Source organism: Rhinolophus sinicus, linkage group LG06, assembly GCF_036562045.2.
Source record: "Rhinolophus sinicus isolate RSC01 linkage group LG06, ASM3656204v1, whole genome shotgun sequence".
Taxonomy (NCBI): Eukaryota; Metazoa; Chordata; class Mammalia; order Chiroptera; family Rhinolophidae; genus Rhinolophus; species Rhinolophus sinicus.
In genome coordinates, this window is record NC_133756.1 from 143,992,079 (window position 1) to 144,019,375 (window position 27,297).

At 43.5% G+C, this 27,297-nt stretch overlaps 1 protein-coding gene across 4 annotated transcripts; it reads right to left on the reverse strand.

The window, feature by feature from the left end:
• Positions 1–3,572: 3,572 nt before the first annotated feature.
• LMO2 (LIM domain only 2) lies at positions 3,573–25,391 on the reverse strand. 4 transcript variants are annotated; one of them, XM_019738601.2, is made up of 5 exons: positions 14,394–14,525; positions 13,879–14,041; positions 13,397–13,622; positions 9,155–9,370; positions 3,573–4,569 (listed from the first exon to the last, which is right to left on the reverse strand). In XM_019738601.2, the coding sequence occupies exons 3-5, from the start codon at positions 13,435–13,437 to the stop codon at positions 4,350–4,352; spliced, it is 477 nt and encodes a 158-aa protein (XP_019594160.1). In that variant the 5' UTR covers positions 13,438–13,622; positions 13,879–14,041; positions 14,394–14,525; the 3' UTR covers positions 3,573–4,349. The 4 variants fall into 4 exon arrangements, with proteins under 4 accessions (XP_019594160.1, XP_074192297.1, XP_019594161.1 ...); XM_074336196.1 differs by lacking the exons at positions 13,879–14,041; positions 14,394–14,525 and adding an exon at positions 25,290–25,391; XM_019738602.2 differs by lacking the exon at positions 13,879–14,041 and having other exon boundaries at positions 14,394–14,641.
• Positions 25,392–27,297: the final 1,906 nt, after the last annotated feature.

The window sequence follows — 27,297 nt, forward strand, 5'->3', positions numbered from 1 at the left end:
GAGTTCATCCTCCCCCCCTTTTAAATACAATGTTCACCATTTTGAGTTTGATCATTTGTCTCATAATTAGATTCAGGTTATGCATTCTCAGCCAGAATACTCAAAAGAGTGATGTGTCCTTTGCAGGGTATCACATCTGGAGGTATACAGTGTCCATCTGCCCTTCACTGATCACCTGGTGAAATTATTATCCCATTTCTCCACTGTGTAATTACTGGTTTTCCCCTTTGCAACTAATAAGCAATATATGGGAAGGCACTTCAAAAACATCCAAGTATCCTGCCTTTTCTTTGTTAATATTTGTTTAGCTGCTATTGATGATTCTTGCTTGATTGTGTCATCTTGCTATGATAGTTGCAAAATGGTGATTTTCCAGTTCGTACCCTCTCTTCACACTTACCAGTTGACACTCAAGTTTCTGCTGTAAGCAAGAGCCTTCCCTTCTCTCCATTCATTTATTATTGGCATGAACTGACAAATTCTTATTTTTTTCCTCAATGGTTTATAACTCATTTCTGTCCTTAATTATTTTGGTAGTCAAATTGTCCCAGATTTGGCCCTTGATAGCCCCTTCAGTCTGGCTTCTTTATCCTTGTGACATGTATATATATGTACACTATACACACACACACACACACACACATATATATATACACACATATATATACACATATATGTATATATACACACATATGTATATATACACACATGTATATATATATATACACATACAGGTATATATATATACTTATATGTGTGTGTATAGGTACATATACATATCTCTCTTTCTCTCTCTTTTTTTTTTTTTTTAGCACTTCCTTACTTTCTGGCATAAGACGTTACAGGCCCATCTTGCCATCTTGTACCTCCCTTGCTTCCTCCTTCCGCCTTTCAGAGATTCCTGGTTTTTGATTTAGATTTGCTGTTCTGTCTCAAAATCACAGAAAATCTCATCTTGCCTATTTATTTACTCACCAGTCCCAGTTCCTCTCCAGCCAAAGCCTACCACCACCACCACCACCACTACCACCACTACCACCACCACCACCACCACCACCACCATCACTATGAGACTCTGGCTTACCTGACTACTTGTTCTACAAGGTCAAGTCTGTGAGTTTTTGCTCTTGCCTGTGTCACCTCCTTCCTGGTCCAGGATCAGTTCAAATGTCATTTCCTCTTTACTCCGGATAACCACCCCCGGCCAATTTAACTGTTCCCTTATCTGTGTTTTCAAGGCACTTTTTACATATCTTTATTATGCTGTTAATCTTGTATTATTGTGCTTTCGTTACATTTCTGTCTAGACTGAATTCAAACATTTTTAGATAACCTGGGCAAAAGTTATTAATTTTCCCTATTTTGCAACAGAACACAGGGCGAAGACCCTCAATCACAGCCTACTTCTGTCATTTATTACTGTAGGACGTTAGGCAAGTTACTAAACCTGTCTGTTCTTCAGTTTCTCTAACATTGAAGTGTGGATGATAATAAATAGAAACTGCCGCATAGGGCTGTTATGTGAATTAAAGGAGTTGATATTTGTAAAGAACAGTACCTGGAATATGGTGTTACGTAAATGTTTGTTATTTAAAAGAGTCACATCAATGCAATTCAATTCAATTCCAAGTCTTCAGATGATAAACTTCTCCTAGCCACTGTTCTCTCTTAACTTTGTGGAACGCTAAGATTCCCCGAGAAGCAGTGGTTCTATTAGAGACGGCAATAAAAAGAAGCTTGTTTGGACTTAAGACATTAAGGTCTTAAGTAAGAGGAAGCAAAATGTTCCAGCAAACTGCTGAATTAAGGGCATAGACCAGGGAAGGGAGTAGGTGCTGAGTTCTCCTAACTCAGGGTCTAGGGCACATGGGTTGCACTCAGGCAAGGGCCACTGGGGTGGACTCTAGGAGCTGGTCCCACATGAAGTCTCTTTACATGTCTTTCTTCTCGGCTCAATTGTGGGTTAGACATTTGGGGTCTTGGGGTGACGTGCCATGAAGACTCTGCATTCACAGTTCTGCAAGGTGGTGCCACTGACAAATAGAAAAAGTTGATTATTGCTTTATTGAGGATGGCCAAGGTATTGGCTGAGTTTCTGAATCTTATGTGTTGTACTACTGTGAAGATTACGAATAAAGTTTACATTTCCAGAGACAGAATCATCTTATTTTTACAACTGCTCATAATAGAGTTGCACAGCTAAAATCTATTATTATTGTTATATTAATGTCAATATGGTTAAAAGTGGTAGATTGAACTGTGATTGATCTGGTAGATGACAAATGTTAATTGAGTGAGGAAATTGTGCAGAAGTTTTCAGTTTATGGAACAAGGGTAGACAGTGTTTGTCCATATGTGGAAAAGCTACTCAGTGATCAACCTCTGTGTTAAATATTAACTATTAATAACTTAGAGTGAACGGTCTGTTTAACGGGGGGATGTTAGAGAATAACCATTCTCAAGCTTGAACAGGAGTCAGAATCATTCTCAGGGCTCATTAAAACACAGATTTCTGAAACCCACCCCAGAGTTTCTGATTCACTCTGGGGTGGAACCCACGGAATCTTCATTTTAAATAAGTTCTCAAGTGATGCTGATCTTGGTGGTTCAGGGACCACAATTGAGAACCACATCCCCTTTGTTGAGTTAGAACAAACATCCCCTCAGTGGCAGCACCTTACTCAAGCACCACTTGAGTTGGAATGCAATGCAATTAGATTTGTTTTCATAGGCCACTTTTTACAGTCAAATTTCTCAACCACTTTTAGCACTTTACGGACCAAGACAGCCATCACTTAATTATTTCTCCTCTAGAAGAAGAAAAACAAACAAACCTTAGTGATAGAAATTTTAAAGGAATATCATAGTTAATTAAATGTAGTAATAGATGCAAGTTTCTGATGTCTTGATAACTAAACATATTAAGACTTCTTGGTGCTTGCCAATATTTTTATGAAACAATTGAAAAGTATATCCATCTAGGATGTGGTCTTTTAACTAGGGCAGTCTTGAACTAGTGAGCTGAGAGCTGATGGCCAGCAGGTGGCGCTCGGAGTCAGTTCATGGTGGCCTGGATAGGGTGAAAGGCAAATCCAACAAGGAAGGTGACTGCTTTAAATCCTCAAAGTAAGGTCCTCTCAACCCCTTGTCATAAAATACCCTGAGACACACGTCTTGGAAAATCGAAATGTCAAGCTCAGCATCTTTGCCACATTTCAAACTAGGTAATTACCTTCTATCCCAAAGGGAATCTGTTTTATGTATTTGTGTCCTTTCTAGGTTATAGGTTTCCCAAAGGCAATGATCTTGCCTTCCGTTCATTCTATACGATGCTGAAGTGAAACACAGTTTTACAATAACAATTTAATTATTCTACATCCCTCTGAGCTACATGATGACCTGTTATATAATTGCTAGTAATATAGAAATGTGCCTGCCTCATATAAACCCTAGCAATAAACGGAAGTTTTTATTTGACCTAAAAGTAAATTGCTTATTTACTTCTCCTTTACAATATAAAAAGCCATTTCCCTGCCATCCCAAATTGTAAGTCATTATCAAATAAACAACGCTGCATTTTAATCTGTCATTTTTATTGTCTGCAGAGGTGTTTTTTTTTTTAACTACACACAACAAATACTTTGATATAATCTAAGATAATAAAATAGTTGAACAACTTTTTTTTAATTTTAGATTTACATTTGTATAGAAACAATCTGTGGAACTCCTCACCTCACAACCAAGGTGTCTAAAAACAGTGATTCGCCAGCATTGCTTTAAATAAGTGTTTGGTTAAAAGTTGCAGTTTCCATTCTCAACTGAAATGTGTCTCCATGCACTTTCCCTTGGGTCCAAAGCTTAAGGCCTTGGGAAGGTGGCCAAGAAAAAAAGGACAGTCACTCTCCTCTCTGTCTTCCCCTTGTGTGGAGGACAGTGATTGGAACAGGGTTGTCATAAAAGCCAGGAAGAGATCAATTGCACATCTCTAGTTTTCAAAGATCAAAGTCATGACATGTCTTTATACAACAACTCCCTATCTGTAGATGTGAAGTTCCATCATGCTGGCACAGCGCTTGCTTGCCCCCTGAACGCTCCTTTCCATCATTAATCATGTCAGTTATTACGGATAGGCTGTGGCCACTGTCTGTAAGTCTTCCCTAAAGGCTGGTTATTTTGTCACATTTAAATTGTATTTATCCTTTGCTTTATGTCACTTGGATGCTGTGTCTTGGGCCCAGTTAGGGTCTCCCATCCCCTAAGAAATGCTTCATCCCACCCTCAAATCCCCAAAGTGCCTAAGAGTGAAGACCCCCCGGGGACAGTGACTTCAGTGACTGGGGGACTCTGGCCTATATCATTCCATTAATCTTAGTCCACTCGTAGATGTCTTGTTCGCACACTATGTCGGAGTTGATGAGGAGGTATCTGTCACCCACACAGAAATGTTTCTGACAGGCGGCACATTTGAAACATTCCAGGTGATATACTTTGTCTTTCACTCGCATGGTCATTTCATAGGCGCGGATCCGCTTGTCACAGGAGGCGCAGAGACCATCTTGGCCAAAAAGCCTGAGGGGAAAAAAGAAAGAAAAGCTAAGAAGACACAGGCAGAGGCGACACTGGAAGAAAAGGTTTGAGAAGTAGGCGGCAATTCCAAGATGTCAGGAAGCAAGGAAGAGTTGGGTCCAGACAGAAAGACTCGGTAGAGTCTTTCCTGGAAGGAAGACGGTACTCTGGGATGAAACAGTAATGTGGCATTTGTGTTTGCATAACGCATCCCTTTTCTGCGCTCTCTCCCTGCCTGTAGCATCTCTCTCCACACCTCCAGGCTGCTCCGGGGCCCTCTTCTGCGGAAAAGACTCTCAGCTGAAGTGATCTGAGTTTCGAGCTTAGTCATGTATCGAGTGTCCCTCACCCTCTCAGGGAACTTTCATTTTAGAAGAGGAGCTAAAGTAAACCCCTGGGGGGGTCCCTTTGAGAGGGAACTGACCAGGAATGCAATGAAATGGGCATCTTTCTGAGACTCCCAATTCTATCATGTCAACAGCCACTAGTTCCACCCATGGGAAGGTTGGTCTTGAATTCCTCTATAAGCTACAAAGGCCATCTCCAGATGACTGTTCGTTGGGGCCCCAGCCTCTGCGAGACAAAAACACGTGGGGCAGTTAATTATGCCTCAGAGGTCTGGAGGACAAACCGTATCTCTCCACATTGAAGAGAAGATCTTAATTCAAGGTCCTCGCTGTCCCATTGGCATGAATCTTTGGAAAAACTTCTCTTTTGACACTGAAAGCAAGACTCTCCCAGATCTCAGTAGATGAGTCAATGAGTATTTCAGTAGACCCATCATTGACTATTTCAAGCAATATTAAATGTCAACGTGGGAGGTGGAACACGGTGGAGCCTAGTCCAGTGGTTCTCAAAGGTGCATCACCAGGGAACTTGTTAGCAATGTAAACTCTCAGGCCCTCCTGATTGAGACACTTTGGGGGTGAGGGGAGGCCCAGCATTCTGTGTGTTAACAAGTACTTCCAGGGTGAAGTTTGAAAACCAGCCTATAAGATTGGAATAACACAAGTATTGGAATCAGAAGACCCAGATTCGGTCCCAAACTAGCCCTGAATGCCTGAGTGACTCTAGAGAGAACTCTGATTCCTCTGAGCTTGTGAAATGGCAGTGAGCATAGCATTTACGTCACTCGGCTGTTAGAAGGATCAAATGGAGCATGTCAAAGCACCAACAGTCAAGGGCTAAGCCAATGCAGGTTGTGTTTTAACATATCTTAGGTGTTCCCAACTGTGCCAGTCTTGCTACAGGAAGTCATTTCCACACAGGCCTGCTAACATGGCATGTTAGCAGGTCTTTTCCACGTAAAACCTTTAGGACAGTTTTAGGTAAATGCTTGTTTTCATTAGCAGAGAATCAATTGGTTCATTTTGAGAGGTTGTAAGGCAAAAACGGCAGTTGACAAATTTCAAAACATTTGGGCAAAATTAATGGAATCAAGAAGACGTGGTCTGTGGGTGGAGAGCTCCTTGTTACAGCCAGCGCCAGCTCATTTCCCTCTGAATCCTGCTTTCCATTTGAAGAGCTCTGAGTGTTTTCAAGGCACCACCTGGGAGCAAACTCATTACTAGGGGAGAACATTTTATCCCAAAGTAGCAGATGGTGGAGCTGTAGGAAACTGCCACCTTGGAGGTCACAGAGTGGAAAGACAGTTCTGGTTTCCTGCCTGTTCAGTAAGTTGGGTTTGGGCCTGAGCAAGGATAAACGACTCACAAAACAGTGTACGTGGAATGAAGCCAACTGCCTGCGGTGTGTGACCCTTAAGGAAGGACAGCATTTATTAAAGGGTAGTTGGGGGTAAATTAGAATACACATCAGGCAGTTAATGAAGGGAAGGATGAAGGAGTAATATTTGGGAGACAAGTTCAGGTCCTAGCATCACCTCTAACTAGCCAGGTGCCCCAGAGCAAATGACATCCTCTCTCCTGGCTTCTGTGTCTTAAGCTGGAAAGCAAGGAAACTGAAAGGGAAGGCCTCTGCAGCCCACCTCCAGCTCTGGTATTCTGAGATTCTACTAATAGTAAAAATACAGCAGGACTTGACATCTAACTTGAGCATTCACCTCTGGCACCAAGAATCCATGCCTTAGGCTGAATATCCCAGAAGCAGAGCCTGAGGTGAGAATTTGAGGATGTGTTCTCAGGGGGAACTAGTTAGGTGGCAAAGGAAGCTGGACAGAAGGCGAGGAAGGCAAGCAAAACTGCATCTCAGACAGAGGCCCTCCGGTGGGGAAGCTTTGGCCTGACCCACTGGGGGATCTGGGGTATAAGTTATTATGTCTCCAGGTCGCCCTGGTTGCAGGCAAGATTGCCCAGCTTTGGTGCTCCAGGGATGACGATCATTGGTTAAGATGTACTGGGTGTCTGTGGGGAGTGGGTGTGCTTTTGGCTCTAACAGGTGCTAGCTGTTAACAGTAAAACCATTGGGGGTGAAGGGGGGTGGTACACTGAACACAAAACTTGGTAAGAAGGGATCTGAGGATCTGAGGGGAGCTGAGCCAGCACTGACATGAACAGCTACTGTTAAGTTCCCAACAACACACACAGCACAGGGTTTAGATTCTGTGTGTGCGTGTGTGTGTGTGTGTGTGTGTGTGTGTGTGTGTGGTGGTGTCTCATGAATATTTGAGGCTAAATGTCTGAAAAGGACTGTAACAGGCGAGTCAGCCATTGGAAATCCTCAGGAGAAGTTATCCCAGGAGCAAGAAGGACTGAATCCCATCACAGGACCCATTTAGTCACTCCTCCACTGGCCTTTTTAAGACACTGCCAGATATGTTACAAATGCATGTAAACAAGTCCAAGGCTAAAGGACCATCGCTGAAGCAAAAAAAAGAAAAAAAAAGACTTTTCTCCTCCGTCAAGAGATGTCACATCTTAGGCTTTCCTCCTGCCCGTTTTAATAACAATAATGTAAATATTAAAGGATGGCTGGAACCGCCTGCACTAACACAGAGTTAATTAACATGTTGCCTAGGAATGTAGCGGGGAGAAGAATTATTTCATGTCACCAAGACACAAGCTAATTAACATTGGATTCTCCCAGACTATTCCTTTCTCTCTTTTTAAAAATGGAAAAGATGAACAAGACCAGACAGCACCGGGTTTATTCTTGAATGTTATATAAAACCGTAGAAATAGGGAGAAGCCTGGGCTCTTCTGACCTTACTCTATCTGCACTTCATTTAATAAGATTCAAATGATTTGACAGGGATGTAGTCAGGGGGCCCAATGGGAATCATTTGCCAGTCTGCTTTCTGCACTGACTTGGCAAACCGGTAGTGAGCAAAATCAGGTCTCTCTTCATCCTGGCTCTATTTTCTGGTAACTTAAAATAAATTGACCAAATTATAATCATGATTTCTCTGAACCACCAAATTTACAAGGAGTTTATCAGGGAATTTACAAAAAAAGCCTATTCTATCAGTCTCCTGGTAAACAGATCAGCTTCCTTTGCTGTGGAATGGCCTGCAGGTTTTTTGTTTTGTTTTGTTTTGTTTTTAATGCAAAATGCTCTGCGGGCAGGTTGGGGATTGGGGAAGAAGAGTTGGACTGGCAGCCAAGGGCACTGGAGTCTAAACAAGTGGGGTCCTTCGTGGGGTTGGGAGGTCCTAACGTATTAGGGCTGCATGCTCCACAGACTCTCTGCCACAGGAAGATGGCAAAAAAACTGACAGCTACACAGTTGAGCAGATCTGACAGTAGAGGGCACAGAGTTACCTCCACAGCAGCTAATATGAAACTGGAAACGCTAGAACATTCCGGGCAAAGGAACTCATTGAGTGACGGAAAATTCACATGGCTAGTAGTATGACCTGGGGCATCAGAGATGTCCACGGCACTTGTGTCACTGGTGTTGCAGAATTCCTATTTGCCCTTCCATTCTTCCATCTCTGTTTTCCTTAGACAGGAAAAGACTTAATGATCATATCAGGAGGGTTAGTTGCAAGAGCAGCTACGATCTATTTGATACTTGTGCACCAAACCAAGCACTTTACATGTATTACCCCATCGAATCTTCACTTCCTCCTTGGAAGTACATATTATTATTATCCCCATTTTATAGATGAGGAAACCAAGGTTTAGGAAAGTTAAGTAACTTGCCCCAGGTCACAGAGCTAGAAAGCAATGGTGCTGGGGCTCAAACCTACAACTGACTTCAGGGCCTTCCTACGCTCACAGTCAAATTCTGGGAGGAACATGCCTTCTATTTTTAAATTTCTCATCACATATATTCAGGTCACACAAAAGAATATTTATAACCTGTAGCTATGCTTTGAAGCATCAAATGCGCTCCTAAGAACCCATCCCCAAACTTATAAAGGATTCTGAGTTTTGTGTGTATCATTCTCTTGCCTTTAAAACATTAGTATTCGACCCCATAGGAATGTATCCCTGAGAACATGCTTCTCAAACAGGAAGAAATGCCAACTGCTTCTCTGCATGGGGCAGCGGAGACTCAGCCTCTGCAGCCTGCCCTCATTCTGGCACATAGCAGGAGCAGGAGGAGATCGACCCCGACTCAGGTGTTTGTGGGCGCCCAGCCTTCCTGCTTCTGAGGGCCCCAAGGAGGGTGACCAGGAGGATACCTGAGATAGTCTCTCCGGCAGAGTTTCCGGCCCAGCTTGTAGTAGAGGCGCCGCCCCACCTCGCCCAGCCGGCACCCGCAGAGGTCACAGCTGAGGCAGTCCTCGTGCCAGTACTGGTCGATGGCCTTCAGGAAGTAGCGGTCCCCGATGTTCTGCTGGCAGCCTCCGCATGTCAGCAGGGATGGGGGGATCTGCAGCACTTCATCCACGGGCTCCCTGGAAAGAAGGCCGAGCATTAGGGACAACCTCATTCTGGTGAGATAAGCACTGGGGGTCAGGAGTCCTTGTGGGCCAAACAGGGACTCTCACTCAGTTGCCTGTCGGTGACATAAGGAGAAAGGACGGGACAACTACAGAGAGGCCCTGCCAGCCTGGGATTTGGACAGGAGCGAGCTAGATCTTACATCCTTGGTCCTATAAGAAGTAAATGCAGGGCTCCAAGAGGCACCCGAAGCAACTATAGGTGGCACTGCCCCTGTACCCACAGCCCAACACCCTTCTCCGCGTCTCTGGTCTCCCTTCTCTTCCCACTCTCCCCTTCTCTCTCCTTCTCTTTCTCCACATTTCTCCTTTTCCCTCCTCCCATACCCAGGACCCAGGGCAGTGCCGAACCCCAGAGGAGGCACGGGACTAAAAAACTGTTGCTTGCTGCCGGGACAGCTGACTATCTAGAGAGCTAAAAATCTGCAAATTCCCTTTTGATCCTACCTTCCATCCTACCTCAAGCCCTTCCCAACTGCACAAAAGCAGAGGTGAAAAAGAAAGAAGAAAGTAACCCCAAATTATTTTAGGTTGCTTTCTCTTTCCAAACTGAAAATTCCACCAAGATATAAAAGGGTTTTTTTCACAGAAATTCCTCATCCCTTCCTTCTTACCAAATGAATCCTTGGAGAAAGGTCCCAGGTGTTAAGCCCATTGCTAAACGTATAAAGGACATCAAATAGACATTTCTGCATGTGAAATTTTTTACAACAGCAAAACTGATTTGGAGAAAGTTGATTTAGGAAAGACAATGGGGAGAAGTCAATGGTTATTTTCAAGAGAGGGGAAGGCAATTAGACTCTGAGGTCTCCATCCAGGCAGTTGTTACTGTGAGCCTACGATGGGTTATTTCGTTCAAATCATACAGCATCTCCAGTTCACTTTGCTTAATTGGAATCTGAATACCTTCGTTTTATGTTTTAAAATAAATGACTTTATTTGCCAAAAGAAAATAAAGGGAGTGGAAGAAATGATTATAGCACCAATGGGACACAGGAAAAACCTAATACCTGTTGATTTATAATAATTGACAAATGCTCTTTTGAACCTTACTCAAACACAAGTCTATTTTTAAAAAATCTATTATGTTTTAAAAAATGGACCTGCTTCCAACTGTGAAATTCCCAAAGGGAGTTTCCCCCTGGGTACCTTGAGGGTATAAATCTGTGTCTCCTATTTCTAGCTGTCACTAATTTACCAGGTGACCTTGTGTCCTGATTGGCCTGTGCCCACAGAGCTCAGCACCCATTACACTTAGGGACAGGAAGCTCAGGTAATCAGTGTTGATGACACACTCTGACAGCTTCAGATGACTTTGTAAAGTGCACACCTCCTGACTCTTTAGGAATCCGAAAACCAAGCCCACATTTTGTAGATTGAATATAAGCGTCTTTCATGAGATTATGTCCTTTTAGAACAAGGAAATGTAAAAACCCAAGCCAGTTTTCTTTTAAAAACTCAAGACTTTAAAAGAGTTTCAAGAGTTCTCTGAAGCCTGACTTGGTTTCCTTCACCCCCCACAGGTTAGACATAAGGACTTCCAGTCTCTTTTCTGAAAAATAATATACCCAGCATTTTCATGCACATCAACGCAGAATTGCATCTCTTCTCTTTCTACAGTTCCTGGTCTTACTTGGGGCTTTCAAAAACACTGAGGGAACTTTAACACCGCTGGATGCCCTGATGCTGATGGTGCCAACCAACTGTGAAAGAGGAAAATTTGCACTTAGCTGGTGCCAAACTGCCAGGAATTAAAATGAACTGCTCTTGTTATTTACAGGGAGATGCTGGGGGCCATGACTGTGAGGTAGAGGAAATCTCCATGATCAAGAATTCTGGCTGTCTTTCTGCCTAAACATTTCATTTGCAAATGCCTAGGCAAGTTTTTATCTGTAATTTGGAGATGCTGATCGCACCAACCCAAATTGGCTTTGAGTGAGGACACAATGAAGCATCTGGTAGGATAGTGTTCCATGGCAGAGAAGTTAAGCGAAAGCTATTGTGATGGCCTGAGACAGGAAAGAACAGGTTAAGATATTGGCTCTACCTGTCTTTCTGTAATTAACGATAATATCACATTATCTTTGGTGGATGTTCCAAGCCAATAACAGAGTGGGATTCACCCTCAAATTAATATTTTATATTCTCCTAGAGCCTACACATTATACCTGAGATACATGTCAGCTTAGATTTCTGGGATAATTTCTCGACAATTTCTGAGTGAGGGGAAAAAATGTGCTGCAGTAATTCTTAAAACTACCTTCCATTAGCACCTGCCTTCACTGGGCAAATAGTGACACATAGGATGGAATAGATGAGCTCCCTTCAGTGTGTGCCTGTTGTGCTATGAGGTTAGGATGTTTCATTTTTCTAATATTAGTGAAAAAGCACAAACTTTGAAAAGAGCAAACTTCCTTTAGGGCACCGAAACCTCCAGATTTATCTTCTAATAAAAAGATTAGTGACTAAATTCTGCTGGTTGAAAAGGCATTAGGCACCAATTCCTCCAATTCACTTACTGTATCACTGTGGTCTTGCCCAGGCTCTCAAAACTCAAGAGCTAAGTTGTAATTCTAGGTTTGTAAAAAAAAAAAAAAAAAAAAAAAAAAAAGTGAGAAAACCACCCTGTAAAACCAATGTCTGTGCATATATATATAATTTTTCTCCTGAGAACTTAAGGAAGCTGGGTTTTGTTAGAACAAACCTAGCTCCTTATAGAACTGGTGTCTGAACCTTCAAGATTGAAGAGTGATGTTTATATTCTCTTTGGATCATGGTACTTCCTGTGTTTTATGAGAACGCGCTGAGCTTTTATGCTGGTAACTGAGGGTAAAACCCAGGTATATAAACACCACAGAAGGCTGAAACTGGAGTGGGGGCTGGGGGGGGGGAGAACTTCAATCAGGAAAGCACAATTCTTTTAAAGCAGGAAAAGAAAAGAAAACAAAACAAAACAAATGCCTCTTAAAAGCACAAATGGACAAGTCATTAACCAGCTCCTTTGGTCTGTGTAACAAATCCCTTCAAAGGATTAGATGGGGGACTTCAAAGGAATAAAATTTCTCAAAACCAGACAGCTAATGAATCTTAAAAGGGCATTTGTGCTGACGGGAAAATATCTTAAACAACCCTTTCTCCCCCTGTTAACACCAAGGAATGAGCTGGAGGTAGATAGGTTGGGAACTTCAAACCAGTAAGAGGCTCAGGAAACAAATGCGGCAAGAGGTCATTAGAGCTCTGGCTCCCTGACTCCTTGTAGACTGTGATAAAAGCGGTAAGACTCGGCTCCCCAGAAAAATTCACCTATACACAAAATGTGCACTAACTTTCGAGGTTTCCAAGGACCCCATCGGTGGACTCCGAGGGGAGGGAGGACATGCACGCAGATTAACTCCGGATTTAGCTGCTGTAAAGTCTCTGCAGGCCAAAGCGAGCTGCGAGGTTGACGCTCGCAGCCCTCATCCGCCCGTCTTTGACTGTGCTGGCAGCTGCTCAACCAGCGGGCCGGGAAGGGGGCCGTTGGGGACTCAGGGTGACTCCACTTGGAATGTCCCCCTGTCCAGGACCAGATGGACAAAGAGAAAGGGGACTGAGAACAAGCTTCGTGGGGAAAAAGGAGAAGAATCAAGCCCTGAACACTCTCGGGACCGCACCTACGCGCCTCCGAGCTCCCCCCTGTGCCTGCTCCCCTGTAAACTTTCTGGCCCGCGGCGGCTTTAGGGAGTGTTCCAGGTAGCCCAGAGGGGTCCACAGAGGCGCCGGGCTGACCTCCTCTCCCTGCCGCCTGCCGCCCAGCCACTCTCCCAGTGCCCCTGGAGTCACCCGCAAGCCAGGGGGAGCCCCGCGCAAGGCGGAGTGAGCCAAGGGCACGCTGCGGGCGCGCACCTGGAGCCCGCTAGCTGGCCGCCGGCGCCACCCTGCCGCCCCGGGGCGCGAGGCCGTGGACGCGGTGGGTGGCAGGGGCAGGAGCGCCTCACTTACTCAGACGGGTCCAAGCTCTTCCTCTCGATGGCCGAGGACATTGGGGAGGGAGGTGGCGTGCCAGGCGGCGGGGGCGCTCCCTTTGTGGCGCGGGGCTGGCCGGCTGCCGGGGCTCGGACCCCCTCCGGTGCTCGGGCGCCGCCGCCGCCGCTCTTGCGCCTCCTCTTGCTCCGGCGCTCTGGCGGCGAGCTCGCCCCTCCGCGCTCAAGGACAGTCACCGCGCTCCCTTCAAACGCCAAAGAGAGAGAGCGAATCACCGAGCTGCCGGCGCGCCGCGGCCGAGGCGGGGACCCGGGCGCGCAGCCTGGCCCGGGGCGGCTGCAGCAGCAGCAGCTGCTGCTGCTCAGGACTTAACCTTCCATCCCGGTCCCGCCGCCGCCACCCGGTCCAGCTCGGCTCGGCTCGGCTCGCGCGCTGTCCCCGGCTACGCGCCGCCCGCGGGGATGGAGCGCTTCCGCCCGGCCGCCCCTCGCCCCTCGCACCTTCGGCCCGGGTCGCGGCGCGCAGCTCGCCGCAGAGGGCAAGGAGAGGGCGGCGGCCCGGGGGCGGGGAGGGGACCTTGCCGCTCTCCCCCGGCTCCCTCCTCTCTCGGGAAGGTCTATTTTCGCTCAGCTTCCCTCTGTCTCTGGTTTCATTTCCTTTTTCCTGATCACGATTCAAATACAATAGAAGGAAATCACATTTAAAGAGACAGCTGCCCGGCCCCCCCCCTCCCTTTTTTCTTCCTTTTTTTTTTTTTTTTTAAACGGGGCTCCTGGGGATTTGCAATACAAACAGTAGCAGCAGCAGGACAGACTTGGCTTCTTAAAGGGGCCCGCGTCGGGGACGGGGAGAGTCGCTCAGTGAACACCTCTCCGTGGAGAGGCGGCTGGGTTGCCTCTAAATCATTCTCAGGGCTTCCCCTCTTCGGCGTTTCCCTTTTGGCTAACTAAGACTGAAAGTAACAAGCGGGCCGCTCAGGAAAGAGAAAAGACAAGAATGTGAAATAAGCACATACAGAAATGCAAGCGTTCCGAATGGCTTTCGCGCGCGTCCGGGGTTCGAGGTCCCAGGTCCGCCGACGCGGTGCGCGGGGATGCCCGGGACAGCGCGGCTCTGCTGGCTGCGGGCTTGTGACTGCGTGCGCGCTCTAGACAGGCGGCTGGAACTGTGCGAGCAGGGACCACACGGGCTGGGTACGCCAGAGCAGTGTCAGGGCAGCTAATCCCGGAGGGAGGGTGGTTGGGAGGGACCAAGCTGTTCTGAGTCTCCTTTCCATCTGCTGGCAGCAGAATTCCCTCCCTCAGCACCTTTTAAAAATCGGACTCCTGCGGTTAAACCGGCCCCTTGTAAAGTGCCAGTAATACTCTGCACAGAGAAAGTGCCTTTCCAATGATCAAGAGCAATGATCAAGAGACTATTTTGCCTTGGGTCAGGGAAAGGGAAAGAAGCCAGACTTGATTTTGGAGTTCAGGTTTCCCCTCCAACCTCAGGGGGGAAATTCTAGGGAAGAGGCAGAAATGCAGAAGGGGAGAAGATGAGGCTGATAGTCTGCTCTCTGTTAGAGAAAAACTTTGGGTCTCTTGGGCCTCATCAGAGTTCCCTGAAAATGATCACATTCAGAAATTATTATTAAATGCCTATTTGTATGTGACACCAGTCACAAATCTTGTAAAGAGGAAACTACCAAGCACTTTCAGAATCCATAGTTTTTTTTTATGAACCGCCTGGACCATGGTGATAGACGTTTTATTCCCATTTTAAAGATGGCACTGAAGGGCCTGAAAGGTGGTTTAAGTCAAAGGTGAATCCCTGGACGCTTAATTGTCCTTGTTCAGAGCCAAATTCTCACCGACTTTTCACAAGTATAACCAGAATTTACTATTGTCTGGATGTTCTTGTCATTTTCTTGCCTCTATGTCCCAAACTTGGGTTCCTAATGGGTATAACTAAAATCTCTCCCCCCCCCCCCGTGTGTGTGTGTGTGTGTGTGTGTGTGTGTGTGTGTGTGTGTGTGTTCAAAGCAAGCCTTAAGATCAGCTTTGGGTACAAGTCAAAGACTTCAGTATAAAAAAGACATTCCCCTGACCAGACTCTTGTTTTTCTTTTTATTTTAATCTTCTTTGTTTTATAGACCCTTGTTTTTAATTAAAAAAGAAAACCCCTAGAATTTTTAGGCAAGCCTAAATTATGTGATACACATGTAACCTACCACTCTACAATCAGAAATTAAAATAAACATATGGGTTGTGATTGGCAGTTTACCTCCTTACAACAAGTCCGTGTGATGCTTAAATGCCAGGACTTTGGAATTGGACTGCCTGGGTTTGATTTAAGCTCTTACTTAACAGCTAGTGTGGCCTAGGAACATGACTTAATCTGAGGAGGCAGTTATTGGGTTGTGACTCTGGAGTCAGACTGCCTGCCTGCCAATCCACCATTTCCCACATGTGTGAACCTGGGCTAACAGCAGGAATTGAAACTCTCATTTTCCTCATCTGTAAAATGGGGATGCCAGACCCATTGTATCAGCTGTTGTGAGGATTAAATAAGTGAATGCATGCAAAGTGTGGCACATAGACTTTGTGGGGTGGGGTTAATAATAGATATGAGATTTAATGCATGGAAAGCACTTGACATATAACTGGCAGCTGCTATGTTATAGCAAAAGGCATCATTGGGAGATTTTTAAAAGAGCGTGAATCCAGAAATTCCACATACGGTTATTTATCTGAAGAAAACAAAAACACTAAGTCAAAAAGATATATGCACCCCATGTTCATTGCAGCCTTATTTACAATAGCCAAGATATGGAAACAATTTAAGTGCCCATCAATGGATGAATGGATAAAGAAAGTGTTACACATATATACAATAGAATATTAGTCAGCCAGTAAAAAGAATAAAATCTTGTCATTTGTGATAATATACATGGACTTAGAAGGCATTATGCTAAGTGAAATAAGTCAGACAGAGGAAGACAAATACCATACAATTTCACTTATATGGAATCTTAAAGACAAAAACAAAACAAAACAAAAAAGTCATAGATACAGAGAACAGACTGGTGGTTGACAGTGTGTGTATGTGTGTGTGTGTGGGGGGGGCGGAGAGCAAAATGGGTGAAGGGGGTCAAAAGGCACCAACTTCCAGTTATAAAACAAATAAGTCCTGCATATGTAATGTACAGTCTACACAGACTATACAAACTATAGTTAATAATACTATATTGCATATTTGGAAGTTGCTAAAAGAGTAGATCTTTTTTTTTTTTTTTAACTGTTTAAAAATTTATTTTTAGTGTGTTTTTCCAGGACCCATCAGCTCCAAGTCAAGTAGTTGTTTCAATCTAGTTGTGGAGGGCGCAGCTCACAGTGGCCCATATGGGGATTGAACAGGCAATCTTGTTAAGAGCACCGCTCTCTAATCAACTGAGCTAACCAGCCGCCCCTAAGAGAGTAGATCTTAAAAGTCCTCATCATAAGAAAATAAATTGTACTATGTATAGTGACAGATGTTAACTAAGTCTAGTTATTGTGGTGATCATTTCACAATATATAAAAATACTGAATCTTTGTATTTTACACCTGAAACTAATATAATGTTGTACGTCAATTATACCTCATAAATAAATAAGTAAACAAACAAACAAAGCAAGCTTGAAATTAAATGTCAAGGTGAAATGGGGGTTTCAGATAAGAATTTCCCACCCAAATTACAAAATGACTCCGTTTTTAAACAGCAAACAGAACAGGGTCCCTTTACCTTACCGCCTATTACTGCTCAACAAAACATATAAGCATTTTCCATCTTAATGTTCATTATCTTGGTGACTAGATGATATGCTTGCATCTCTTTACTTTGATTAAATCTGATAAGTTACTACTTTCTTGCTACAGTTTTGTATGGGCCTCAAGTTAGTTGTTAAAATAAATATATCCTTGGGTTCCAGGAGGTAACCATTGAACGGCCGATTCTGGCGCATAAAGTTTCCTTTTAATAATATGCTTCTGTTTTGACCCAAGTGTAAAGAAAGAGTGATTACTGCCTATGACTTTGGGTTAGTTTCTTATCTTTCACAACTCTTTGGGGAGAACTTCCTTAGAGAAGTGAATATTTGAAATGGTATCTTTAGATTTCAATTTCACACACAGTGGTTGGAAGAAATAACTGCCTACCGGTGGGATTTCATTTCTATTCAATGGGCAATTAAATTGCTCAAATTTAAGTTTAACATTTAGAATCAAGTCTGAAAATGTGTTTTTATTATGAATATTTTAAAGCAATCATGACCTTATTGTCTCTTTCCATAACAACCTTATACCTTACGCAGAAGAGGGACTCAGTAGCTATGAGGTGATTTAAACATGTAAAATGGTTTTTGAGAGTTGGGGAAATCTGTGCTTGATTCTTACCCAGTGGGATTGTAATTTAATTCTTTCTTCCCTTCCTTCACTCCTCTTAAATCTTAAATACCCTAAAATTTAGAAAATTTCCAAGTTTTCCTTCCTGAATGTGAATGTCAGAGGAAGACTGAATCAGTCTGTATGATGAATCTGAGCCCAGGTGGATTACTTCTTTCCTGTTGGCATTTTCTATTCTTTTGGCTTATTACATTTACAATTGTTTTCTAGGGAAGAGCAGTTTCAAGTGACTAAGGCTACATTTCTGTGCTAAAATGGACTTCTAATAGAAATGAAAATGCAAATGTCATTGGGAAAATGCCAAGAACGACAATTTACTTCTTTCATTTATTTTCCAACCATTAGAAGCCAAGTTGCACGATACGCCTGTTAGTTGTGACATTCACATATAAGAACAAAAATAAAGATTTGTTTTGATATGGCTTCAGTTCTCGTGAAAATTTCTTAAACTACTCAATTGTCACAGGGACCTGGCTCCCAAACTTATTTCAGAACATTTCATGGCTGGTTGATGGATATGTTTTCACAGAATGTTCGACCTGTTAGTAACCTTACTGATAAAAAAAAAAAAAGTCAGGTTTCTTATACTGTAGAAAAGAGCCCCCCCCAAAATATATATATATAATCCACATCAACTGAATTTAGGAGAATGAGCATAGCTGTCAGACATACATAGCTCAGCTGTTTACTAGCTGTGTGATTTGGGGGAAGTTACTACATCTCTCTGAACTTCAGTTTCTCTATCTGTCAAGTGAAGGCAATTGTTACGCTCACTAGGGGCAGGAATAAGATGAGGCCCCTGGGATGCTGGCTTACCTTACAGGAATTTTGAGAGGATTCAATAGGACAACATGTGTAAAAATGCTTTGCACAGTGACGGTGCATAGTAAATGCTCAGAAATGATAGCTTTGTTATTACCCCATCTTTCAGAAGTGATCACCACTGGATCAGGAAACAACAATCTCTCAGCTAGTCAGGACATCCGCCAAAGAATGCTGAGACTGAGGTGCTGTACAAAGAGCTGCAGTGTGCGTGACATCAGCTGGGGATCCCACATGTTTCGACCAGAAATGCAGGATTGTGCCCATTTAGGTCCTTGGTTGGCTGCTGACAGCTTCATTGCTTCCCTTACTACATTGCCTGCTTCTGCCACATCCCTGATTTTATTCATCTGATTTTCCCTCTTCCAACAACTCCTAAATCACCATTTACAACGAAGACAAGAGGCAAAATCAGGTGCTGAAGTAACTGACACAAATGTCACAATTCTACAGCAAAGTCATAGCAGAGTTAAGCTCATAGCATGTCCTAGTGGAAGGGACCTCAGAAACGGGATTTTCCAGCTTGCCCCTTGGGGCTCTAAAGCGCCTTCCTACCATGTTTCCCCGAAAATAAGACCTAGCTGGACCATCAGCTCTAATGCATCTTTTGGAGCAAAAATTAATGTAAGACCCGGTCGTATTTTACTATAATATAAGTCCGGGTCTTATCTAACATAATATAACATAAGACCTGGTCTTATATTAATTTTTGCTCCAAAAGATGCATTAGAGCTGATGGTCCAGCTAGGTCTTATTTTCGAGGAAACACGGTAGTAGGCTTCACCTGCCTCTGCTCCAATGACAGCAGCTCTGTATTTATTGACCTTGGACATGTCGCTCAACCTTTCTGGACTTCAGCTTCTGCATCTTGTAAAGTAGGCATATTCAAAGTACCTATGTCAGGGAGCTGTTAAAAAGATTCTCTGAAATGAAACATAAAAGGTGCTTAGAAAGGAGACTGGCCCATAGTAAGCTTCTGTGGAAGAGTAGTTCAGCTTTAAAATATTTGAACACCCATTGATAATTCACACCCACTTTGATGGACAAGGCAAATGAGACATAGAGTCAACAGCTCCCTCTTCCATTTCTGCCACCATCAAACCCTCCCTCATCTCTCCCTTAGGTACTGGACCTTGAACTTATTTGCTTCTCCAAGTTCAAGGGAAAGTCAGAGCTGGCTAAGCCGACTCACTGAGCTGTCTTTGTGTTCTTTGTTCATGCAAACCATCTCTTCTTTTTAGCTACTCAGAGGGAGCCCCACCTGAGTGCCTGGGACCCTGGAACAGCACATTCGAAATCCAAACTCCTTCCTGTGTTCTAGAAGGCCTCATACAATCTGGCCCCTACAACTACTCTTCTCCATCACAACTCCGTCACTCTCTCTGCTTGAACCGCACTGGCCTATTTTCTATTTCTGAAAACAAACCAAGACGATTCTTGTTGGGTGGGGGTGTAGGTGTGGGGGGGTTTGTACTCGCTCTTTCCTGTGCCTGAGATACTCTTCCTCTAGGTCATCCTATGGCTCCCACGTACTTCATTCAGTTCTCTGTTCAAATGTTTTATCCTCATAAGAACCTTTAGAAATCCCATCCTGCTTTATTTTCCTTCCTAGTACCGCCATTATTTCTGCTTTACTACACATGCATTTGTTGTTTATTTTTGGTGTTTTGTTTTGGCCTTTCTTCCTGGCTAGAATGTAAACTCCATGAACATAGAAATTCTTTATGACTTGTTCTCAGTTGCGTCTTTAGCACATAGAGTGTGTCTGGCATTCAGGAGGCCCTTGAGAAATAGTCATTGAATGAATAAATGTACAAATGGCAGCCCTGCTCCCCTTGGCCAAAGCATACCTGCACTGTGTTCTCTGGGTGAATGTTGTGAGGAACTTAAAGATCCCTTGTCTTTCATGAGCATCACTTTTGGGAGAGGATGAGGGACCGGATACCATTCAGATGTGAGCCCCAGAGTTTGGTTTGGGAAAAAGATTAGGCTCTTGACGTCTAGGAACATTGAGGTACAGGGGGTGTGAAGCAGCAGTGAGGTCACTCTTTGAAGCTTGATTCTCCACTGCAGGGTCCCCATGGCCACAAGGAGACATGGCTGCAGTGAACCAATGTGTAGAAAGTCCATCACAGAGGTAAAGACACAGGCTTTGGAGATAGGAAGGCTTATGCTTTAGCCCTGGCACTTTTAGCTACATGGTTTTAGGCATTCTTTGACGACTCCGAGCCTCAGTTTCATCACGTGTAAAGTGGAGATAATTATACCTTCATCACAGGGTTGTAGGAATAAAATGAGATCATGAATGTCAAGTGCTTAGCACAGTGCTCAATGGATGACAGTTATTATTAGAAATAATTAAGCAGAGAGCCTCAGAGGAGGATAGTCAACCAGGGCAGGCCTTTCTTGGCTGGACAGAGGTGGATACTAGAGTTCTGCCACAATGAGGGCTCAGCCCAAGCAGAGTGGGCTCAGCCTCCTTGCCTGGGGGCCTGTTGCCTGATCTTACCTGCTCTGATGACTCCCAGAGAAGGCGGGGGAAGTTTATACACACCTGGCCCCAGTCTCATGCTCAGGGAGGTGACATAAGAAGATGGAATTCCCAGCCTGTCCTGGCCACTGGCTCTTCAGTGTTGGGGGTCTCTGGTCTAAGACACTAGTCCAGGCATGCCTTCCATTGGAGGAAGGGGCCAGGCTGCCTCTGGGGAAGCTGTGTTTTCCAGCACTCGTGTCCCAGCCAAATGTACTGAGCTTGGCAGGGAAGGCGAGTCTGACCCTCCTAATGACACTTGTCTTCCTAAACTTCAAATCTCAGTGGGAAGGAGTCTTGTCTATGATGCTCCCTAGAAATACTCATCAGTCAGGGAGATACCGTTCAGCAAAACCAGGGAAAGAGCTGCGTGCTTTTCTCTGCTTCCCTTCAGCTGTCCTTCATTTACCGTGCTTCCCTGAAAATAAGACCTAACCAGCCCATCAGTTCTAATGCGTCTTTTGGAGGTAAAATTAATATAAGACCCGGTATTATATTATATTATATTATATTATATTATATTATATTATATTATATTATATTATATTATATTATTGTACTATATTATATCATACCCTGTCTTATATTAAAATAAGACCGGTCTTATATTAATTTTTGTTCCAAAAGATGCATTAGAGCTGATGGTCTGGCTAGGTCTTATTTTCGGGGAAACATGGTATCTTACTGCCAAAGCCAACCTATCTGGAATACTATTTTCTTCACTGTCACCACCCTGCTCAAGAATTTGCAATATCTCCCTATTGCCTGTAACAAATGGCTTAGCTTTTGGGACCTCAATGTTCTCATTTTTACAGAGGGACGAGGTGGACTGGAAGGTTAGAGCTGCAGCTCTATGTGTGATCCTGTCCTTCTGGCAGATCAAGACCAAATCCCCGTGCTCCCATTAACGGCGCCCTGCGATCCGGCCTACTATATCGATTCCAGTTTATATCCCACACTCCTAGAGCCTGAACCTTCCCATTCAGCCAGGCTGCTCCTCCTTGATCTCAAACACCCTGCATGTGCCCATTTCTATGCATTGTCTTATCCTGTTTTCAATATCTGGGATGTTTGCACTGTCTGTGTTTCAAAACTTTGGTACTAAATTAGTAGAGGCTTTGGAGATAAATAAACCTGGTTTCGAGTCTCTGCTTCACAACTTACTATCTGGGTAATTAATCTGAGGCAAATCTCTGTGCTTCAGTGCTTGCAATGATAAAATAGAGACAACGATAAATACAGGGATAGGAGGCATAACAGAGAAAATGTGTGCAGCAGGCAGAGCACAGTGTCTGGCACATAGTAAGTGCTCAGTAAATAGCAATCATTACTGCAGTTAGTAGTATAAAATCCTCCCTAGTCCTCTCTGCCTCTTCCAATTGTGTCAATCAACCTGGACCCAAATCAAGCCACACCTTTACCCTGAAGATTTTTCTGTTCCCTGAAGCTCACAGTGGCCAATCCCTTCCTGAGTTCTCATTGTGCTGGGCTCTAGGGCCTGGTTAGGTGCTCATTAGACTTTGCCTTGCATTGCAATGATTTCATACGTTTGTAGCATCTTGTCACCTCAAAAATGCCTTATGTTCTTGGAGAAGAGAGGCCATGGTATGCAATTCACTATCTCCAAGGGTACTGATATACATTTGGAGATACTCAATAATTCCTTTTGAGTTAAAGACTTCACATATCACATCCATGTTATTAATTTCCAAGTTCCTAGATTCACAATGACATTCATCAAGACCTGAGGGTCTTTATATTGGTGAGGAGGGTCTCTCCAGAATCAGTATTGACGATAGCCCCTGTACTGTCGGTCACAGACCTCTTAAAAGCCTGGTAACTAAAGCTACAAGATTCTTAGGAGAAAACATAGCAGGCAATTTATATGATACTGGATTCAGCAATGATTTTTTGACTATTACACCAAAAACACTGACAACAAAGTTAAAAATAGATAAATTGGATTACATCAGAGTTAAAAACTTTTGTACATCAGAGGACGCTATCAACAGAGTGAAAAGGCAACCCATGGAATGGGAGAAAATATTTGCAAACTATATAGCTGATAAGAGGTTAATATCCAGAATACATAAAGATCTCCTACAACTCAAAAACAACAAAATCTAACCAACCCAATTGAAAAACAGGCAAAGGACTTGAATAGACATTTCTCCAAAGGAGATATACAAATGGCCACTAAGCACATGGAAAGATGTTCAACAGCACTAATCATTAGAGAAATGCACATCAAAACCACAATGAGATACACCTTTACACTCATTAGGATGGCTATTATTAAAAACAAGCAAACAAACAAACAAAACACCAGAAAATAACAAGTGTTGGAGAAATTGGAACTTGTGCACTGCTAGTGGAAATGTAAAATGGAGCAGCTACTATGGAACACAGTATGTAGGTTCCCCAAAAATTAAAAATAGAATTACCATATGATCTAGAAATTCCACTTTTGGGTATATACCCAAAAGAATTGAAAGCAGGGACTGGAACAGATATTTGTATCTCTATGTTCATAGCAGCAAATTCACAATAGCCAAAAGGCGGAAGCAACCCAAATGTCCATCAACAGATGAATGGATTTTTAAAAAGCGGTATATGCATACAATGGAATATTATTCCACTTTTAAAAAGGAAAGAAATGCTGACACATGCTGCAAGATGGATGAACCTTAAAGACATTATACTAAGTGAAATAAACCAGTCACAAAAGGATTCCACTCACATGAGTTACCTAGAATAGTCAAATTCCTACAAACCGAAAGTAGAATGGTGGTGGCCAGAAGCTGGGGGAGGGCGGAAGAGTTATTGTTCAATGGGTACAGTGTTTTGGTTTGGGAGGGAAAAAATGTTCTGGAGCTAGGTGGCAATGATGGTTGCATAACAATGTGAATGTACTTAATGCCACTGAACCTGGGAATGGTTAAAATGGTAAATTTCATGTTATGTATGTTTTACCACCCCCCCACCCCCAAAAAAAGCCTGGTAAAAGTTAAATACCATTCCTTAGATGTACGTCCGTGCCAACATGCAGAATTTCACAACTTTCTCAGGTTCATCTATGGACCCATTTAACAACCCCAGTGTTATGGTGAAGCCAGTCCTGTGAGCTCTGAGACATTCTTCAGGTACCCCAACAGCAATCCTTGCCAACGTAGGCCTTTGTGAGCTGCTGGTCCCTGACTTCCGGATGACCTTTGCAGGAGCTCACTTGGCTCCAAGGATGGGGAAAAGGATGCAGTTTGTTATTGTGTAAAGCCACATCCTTAAAGGAACTCAATGTTCTTATAGATAGCTATCTGCCCTCTCCTCTGAGAATCCATGAGTTAGAGTATAGCATGCACAGGCTCCATTTTGGGTGGTGGTGGTGGTGGTGGTGGTGGTGCTGGTGGTGGTGGTGTGTATTGTAAGTAGAGCATCTTTAATATCCTTTCAGGCCACTGAGCCTTTCTAAAGGTCCCAGGGTCAGCTCAGCTCCTCTCACGCTTTCAGCCTACCATGCTTTCCATCATCTTGCAGAAGGCTGCCTGGGGTCGTATCTTGCAAAGGAAGAGCTATTAAAAAAATATTCCATTTGTATTTCCTGCGTGGCCCTCCATCTGGAAATATCTCTTATCTGGCAACTTTTGCAGAGCGAACTGAATTTTGAAGGAAGTCCTGGCAGGTTTATGCTGGCTTCTTTATCATTTCAAGAAGTCATTTCCATCCTAACCTTCACGAGGGTCGAGTAATCGTGACTTGGTATCGGAAACTAGACTGGCATGGAATGGCAGCCAGTCCTTAGGGCCCCAAGGTATCCTTTTCATCCTGAAAACACCCACTTGGAGGGCAAGAGCGAAAGCTAGCAGAGTATTAAACACATTCTCTCAGCTCAAATATTACTTCTTCACAGAAGTGCCCCAGCCCCTTGTGACTAGATTAGGACCCACCATTGGGGTCCTCCCAGTTGGGGTCACAATTTATAATTCCACATTTTGGGATTATTAAGCACCATCTGGCTTCTCCAAAGACTGCAAGGTCCTTCAGCTCAGAATTTAATCCAAGAGCCTTGCCGAGTATCTAGCCCGTAGTAAGTACCTAATAAACATTTGCTGAAGGAATGAATGAATGAAATGCATCTTACCTGCCTCTCCACCAGTTACTTCAAGTCCAGGTTGGAAAATATCTTCTTTTCAGCACTGTTGTTACTGAAAGAAAATGAGAGGAACTCTCTGGTACGAGCTAGAAGTAGAATGGAGAGAGAAAGGGGGGAAAAGTTCTTTATCTTCAGTTAGAGAAATGTTTCCACAGGTCCTTGATAAAGTAGGGACAAATACCCCCAGGGCTTTCTGATAGTGTGAGGGTCCTTGATAATGTGGCTGGGTGGGGCAGGCGGAGCTCTGGCATCAGGGCAAAGGGATGGATTCTAACGGTTTCTTCTCTGGTTCAAAAGGCTGCTTCCTGCCCAACTTTTTTTTCTTCTTCATTATGTATGAGCTCAGTTTATAAATGTGAGGGAGCGACCCGCTTCTCCAAATGTTCGGGCCTGTACATCAGGATCTGTCCTATTGCTGCTGCTATGGCCTTGTAGTTGGGTGCTCCAGCTGCTCTGAGGATGTGAGTGTGCTGTTTCTGTCTCAAACTTGGCAAATCTCACATTCCTTTGGGTCTTAGAAATCACTCCCACCCCCCAACCCCCACCCTGAGTTAGAAAGGGTAAGCAGCCAGGCTCCCACTTGACAGGAGAGAAAATTAAGCCAAAGTTATTTCAAATCTCAAACCTGCCTAAACTAGAGAGCCACAGGACACTCAGTCACTGGACTCTGGCATTCTCGCTCACGAGAAGGTCTTTTGCGAATTTATTTTTCAAGAGGAAGAGTTTCATTAGGTGAAAATCAACTCATTTGTTGGATTTGTCTTTTGAGTAATTCAGACAAAAGGTTACAGTTAGGAATAGATAGGCCTATTGCAAATAATAAATACCTTTTATTGAGCACATATTATGTGCAGGGGATTTTATGTATTTTGTCTTATTTAATCCTAATAACAACCTTCTGAGATCAATGGTAGTAGTATTCCAATTTTACAGATAAGAAAACTGGGGGTCAAAGAAGTTCAATAAATTGCCTAGGGTCACACAACTACCTAAGCGTAGGAAATGGGATTTGAACCTAGGTCTTCTGACTCCATACCCTCACTCTTATTTATCATGTCAATGTTTCCCAAATTTCCTGCATTTGCTTGTTAACAACACATCTTCTTAGACCCATACCAAATCTACTGGATCAAAATTTCTAGGAGCCCCCAAAAGTCTTTCCTTAGACACGCAATCTAAAATTGCCTCTCGAGACACTAATATACCACTATTTTGTTTTCACTATTGTACTTATCACCACCTGATTTTTTTATTTATGTATTTTCTTATTGTCTCTTCCCCCCACTAAGTGACAAGTTTCATACGTGCAGGGACAAAATGCCCAAAGTTTTATCTTCAGAATACTAAATGGGGGTCATACCTAGTAAGTAGTCAATACATGTTACTGGATAAATTAGTAGACATTGTCCAAAGCACTGAGTTAAGAAGGATTCTGAGTCTTGACCCAGGTTCTGGGAAGAGGAGAACCATATGGAATACTAGTGTCTCCCAAGGCCATGGAATGGGGAAATGTTAGCACACATGCCGTTTATTTGCCATCCCAGAGAAAGAAACTCAATCCCAAGAAAATTAAGTGCAAGATGACACAGCAAGTCAGTAGGAGAGGCAGGTATTATGTAGTCCCTGCCTTCAAGAAACTTTATCTCTTACTTGGGAAGTCAAAAAGAACAGAGAACAAATATATGATCAACAATGAGGTGCTAACCAAAAATACAATCAGGTTGGATTAAGGAGAAATTGGAGTGGGAATAGCATGGAAGGCTTTCTGGAGGGAGTAGAAATTGAATTGCCCCTTGATGAGCAAACACGTGGGAATTGCCTTTGTGGTCAGGCTTGTAATATGAGCTTTCCTGAGAGTAGTTTTGTTTGTCCATTTGTTTGCCCTTAGAGCACCCTCCTAAAGTAACTAATGTAATCATAACTTTATGGATGAGGAAACTGAGTCACAGAAAGGCTAAGGAACTTCTTCCAGGTCACAGAGCTGCTAAGGACTGAT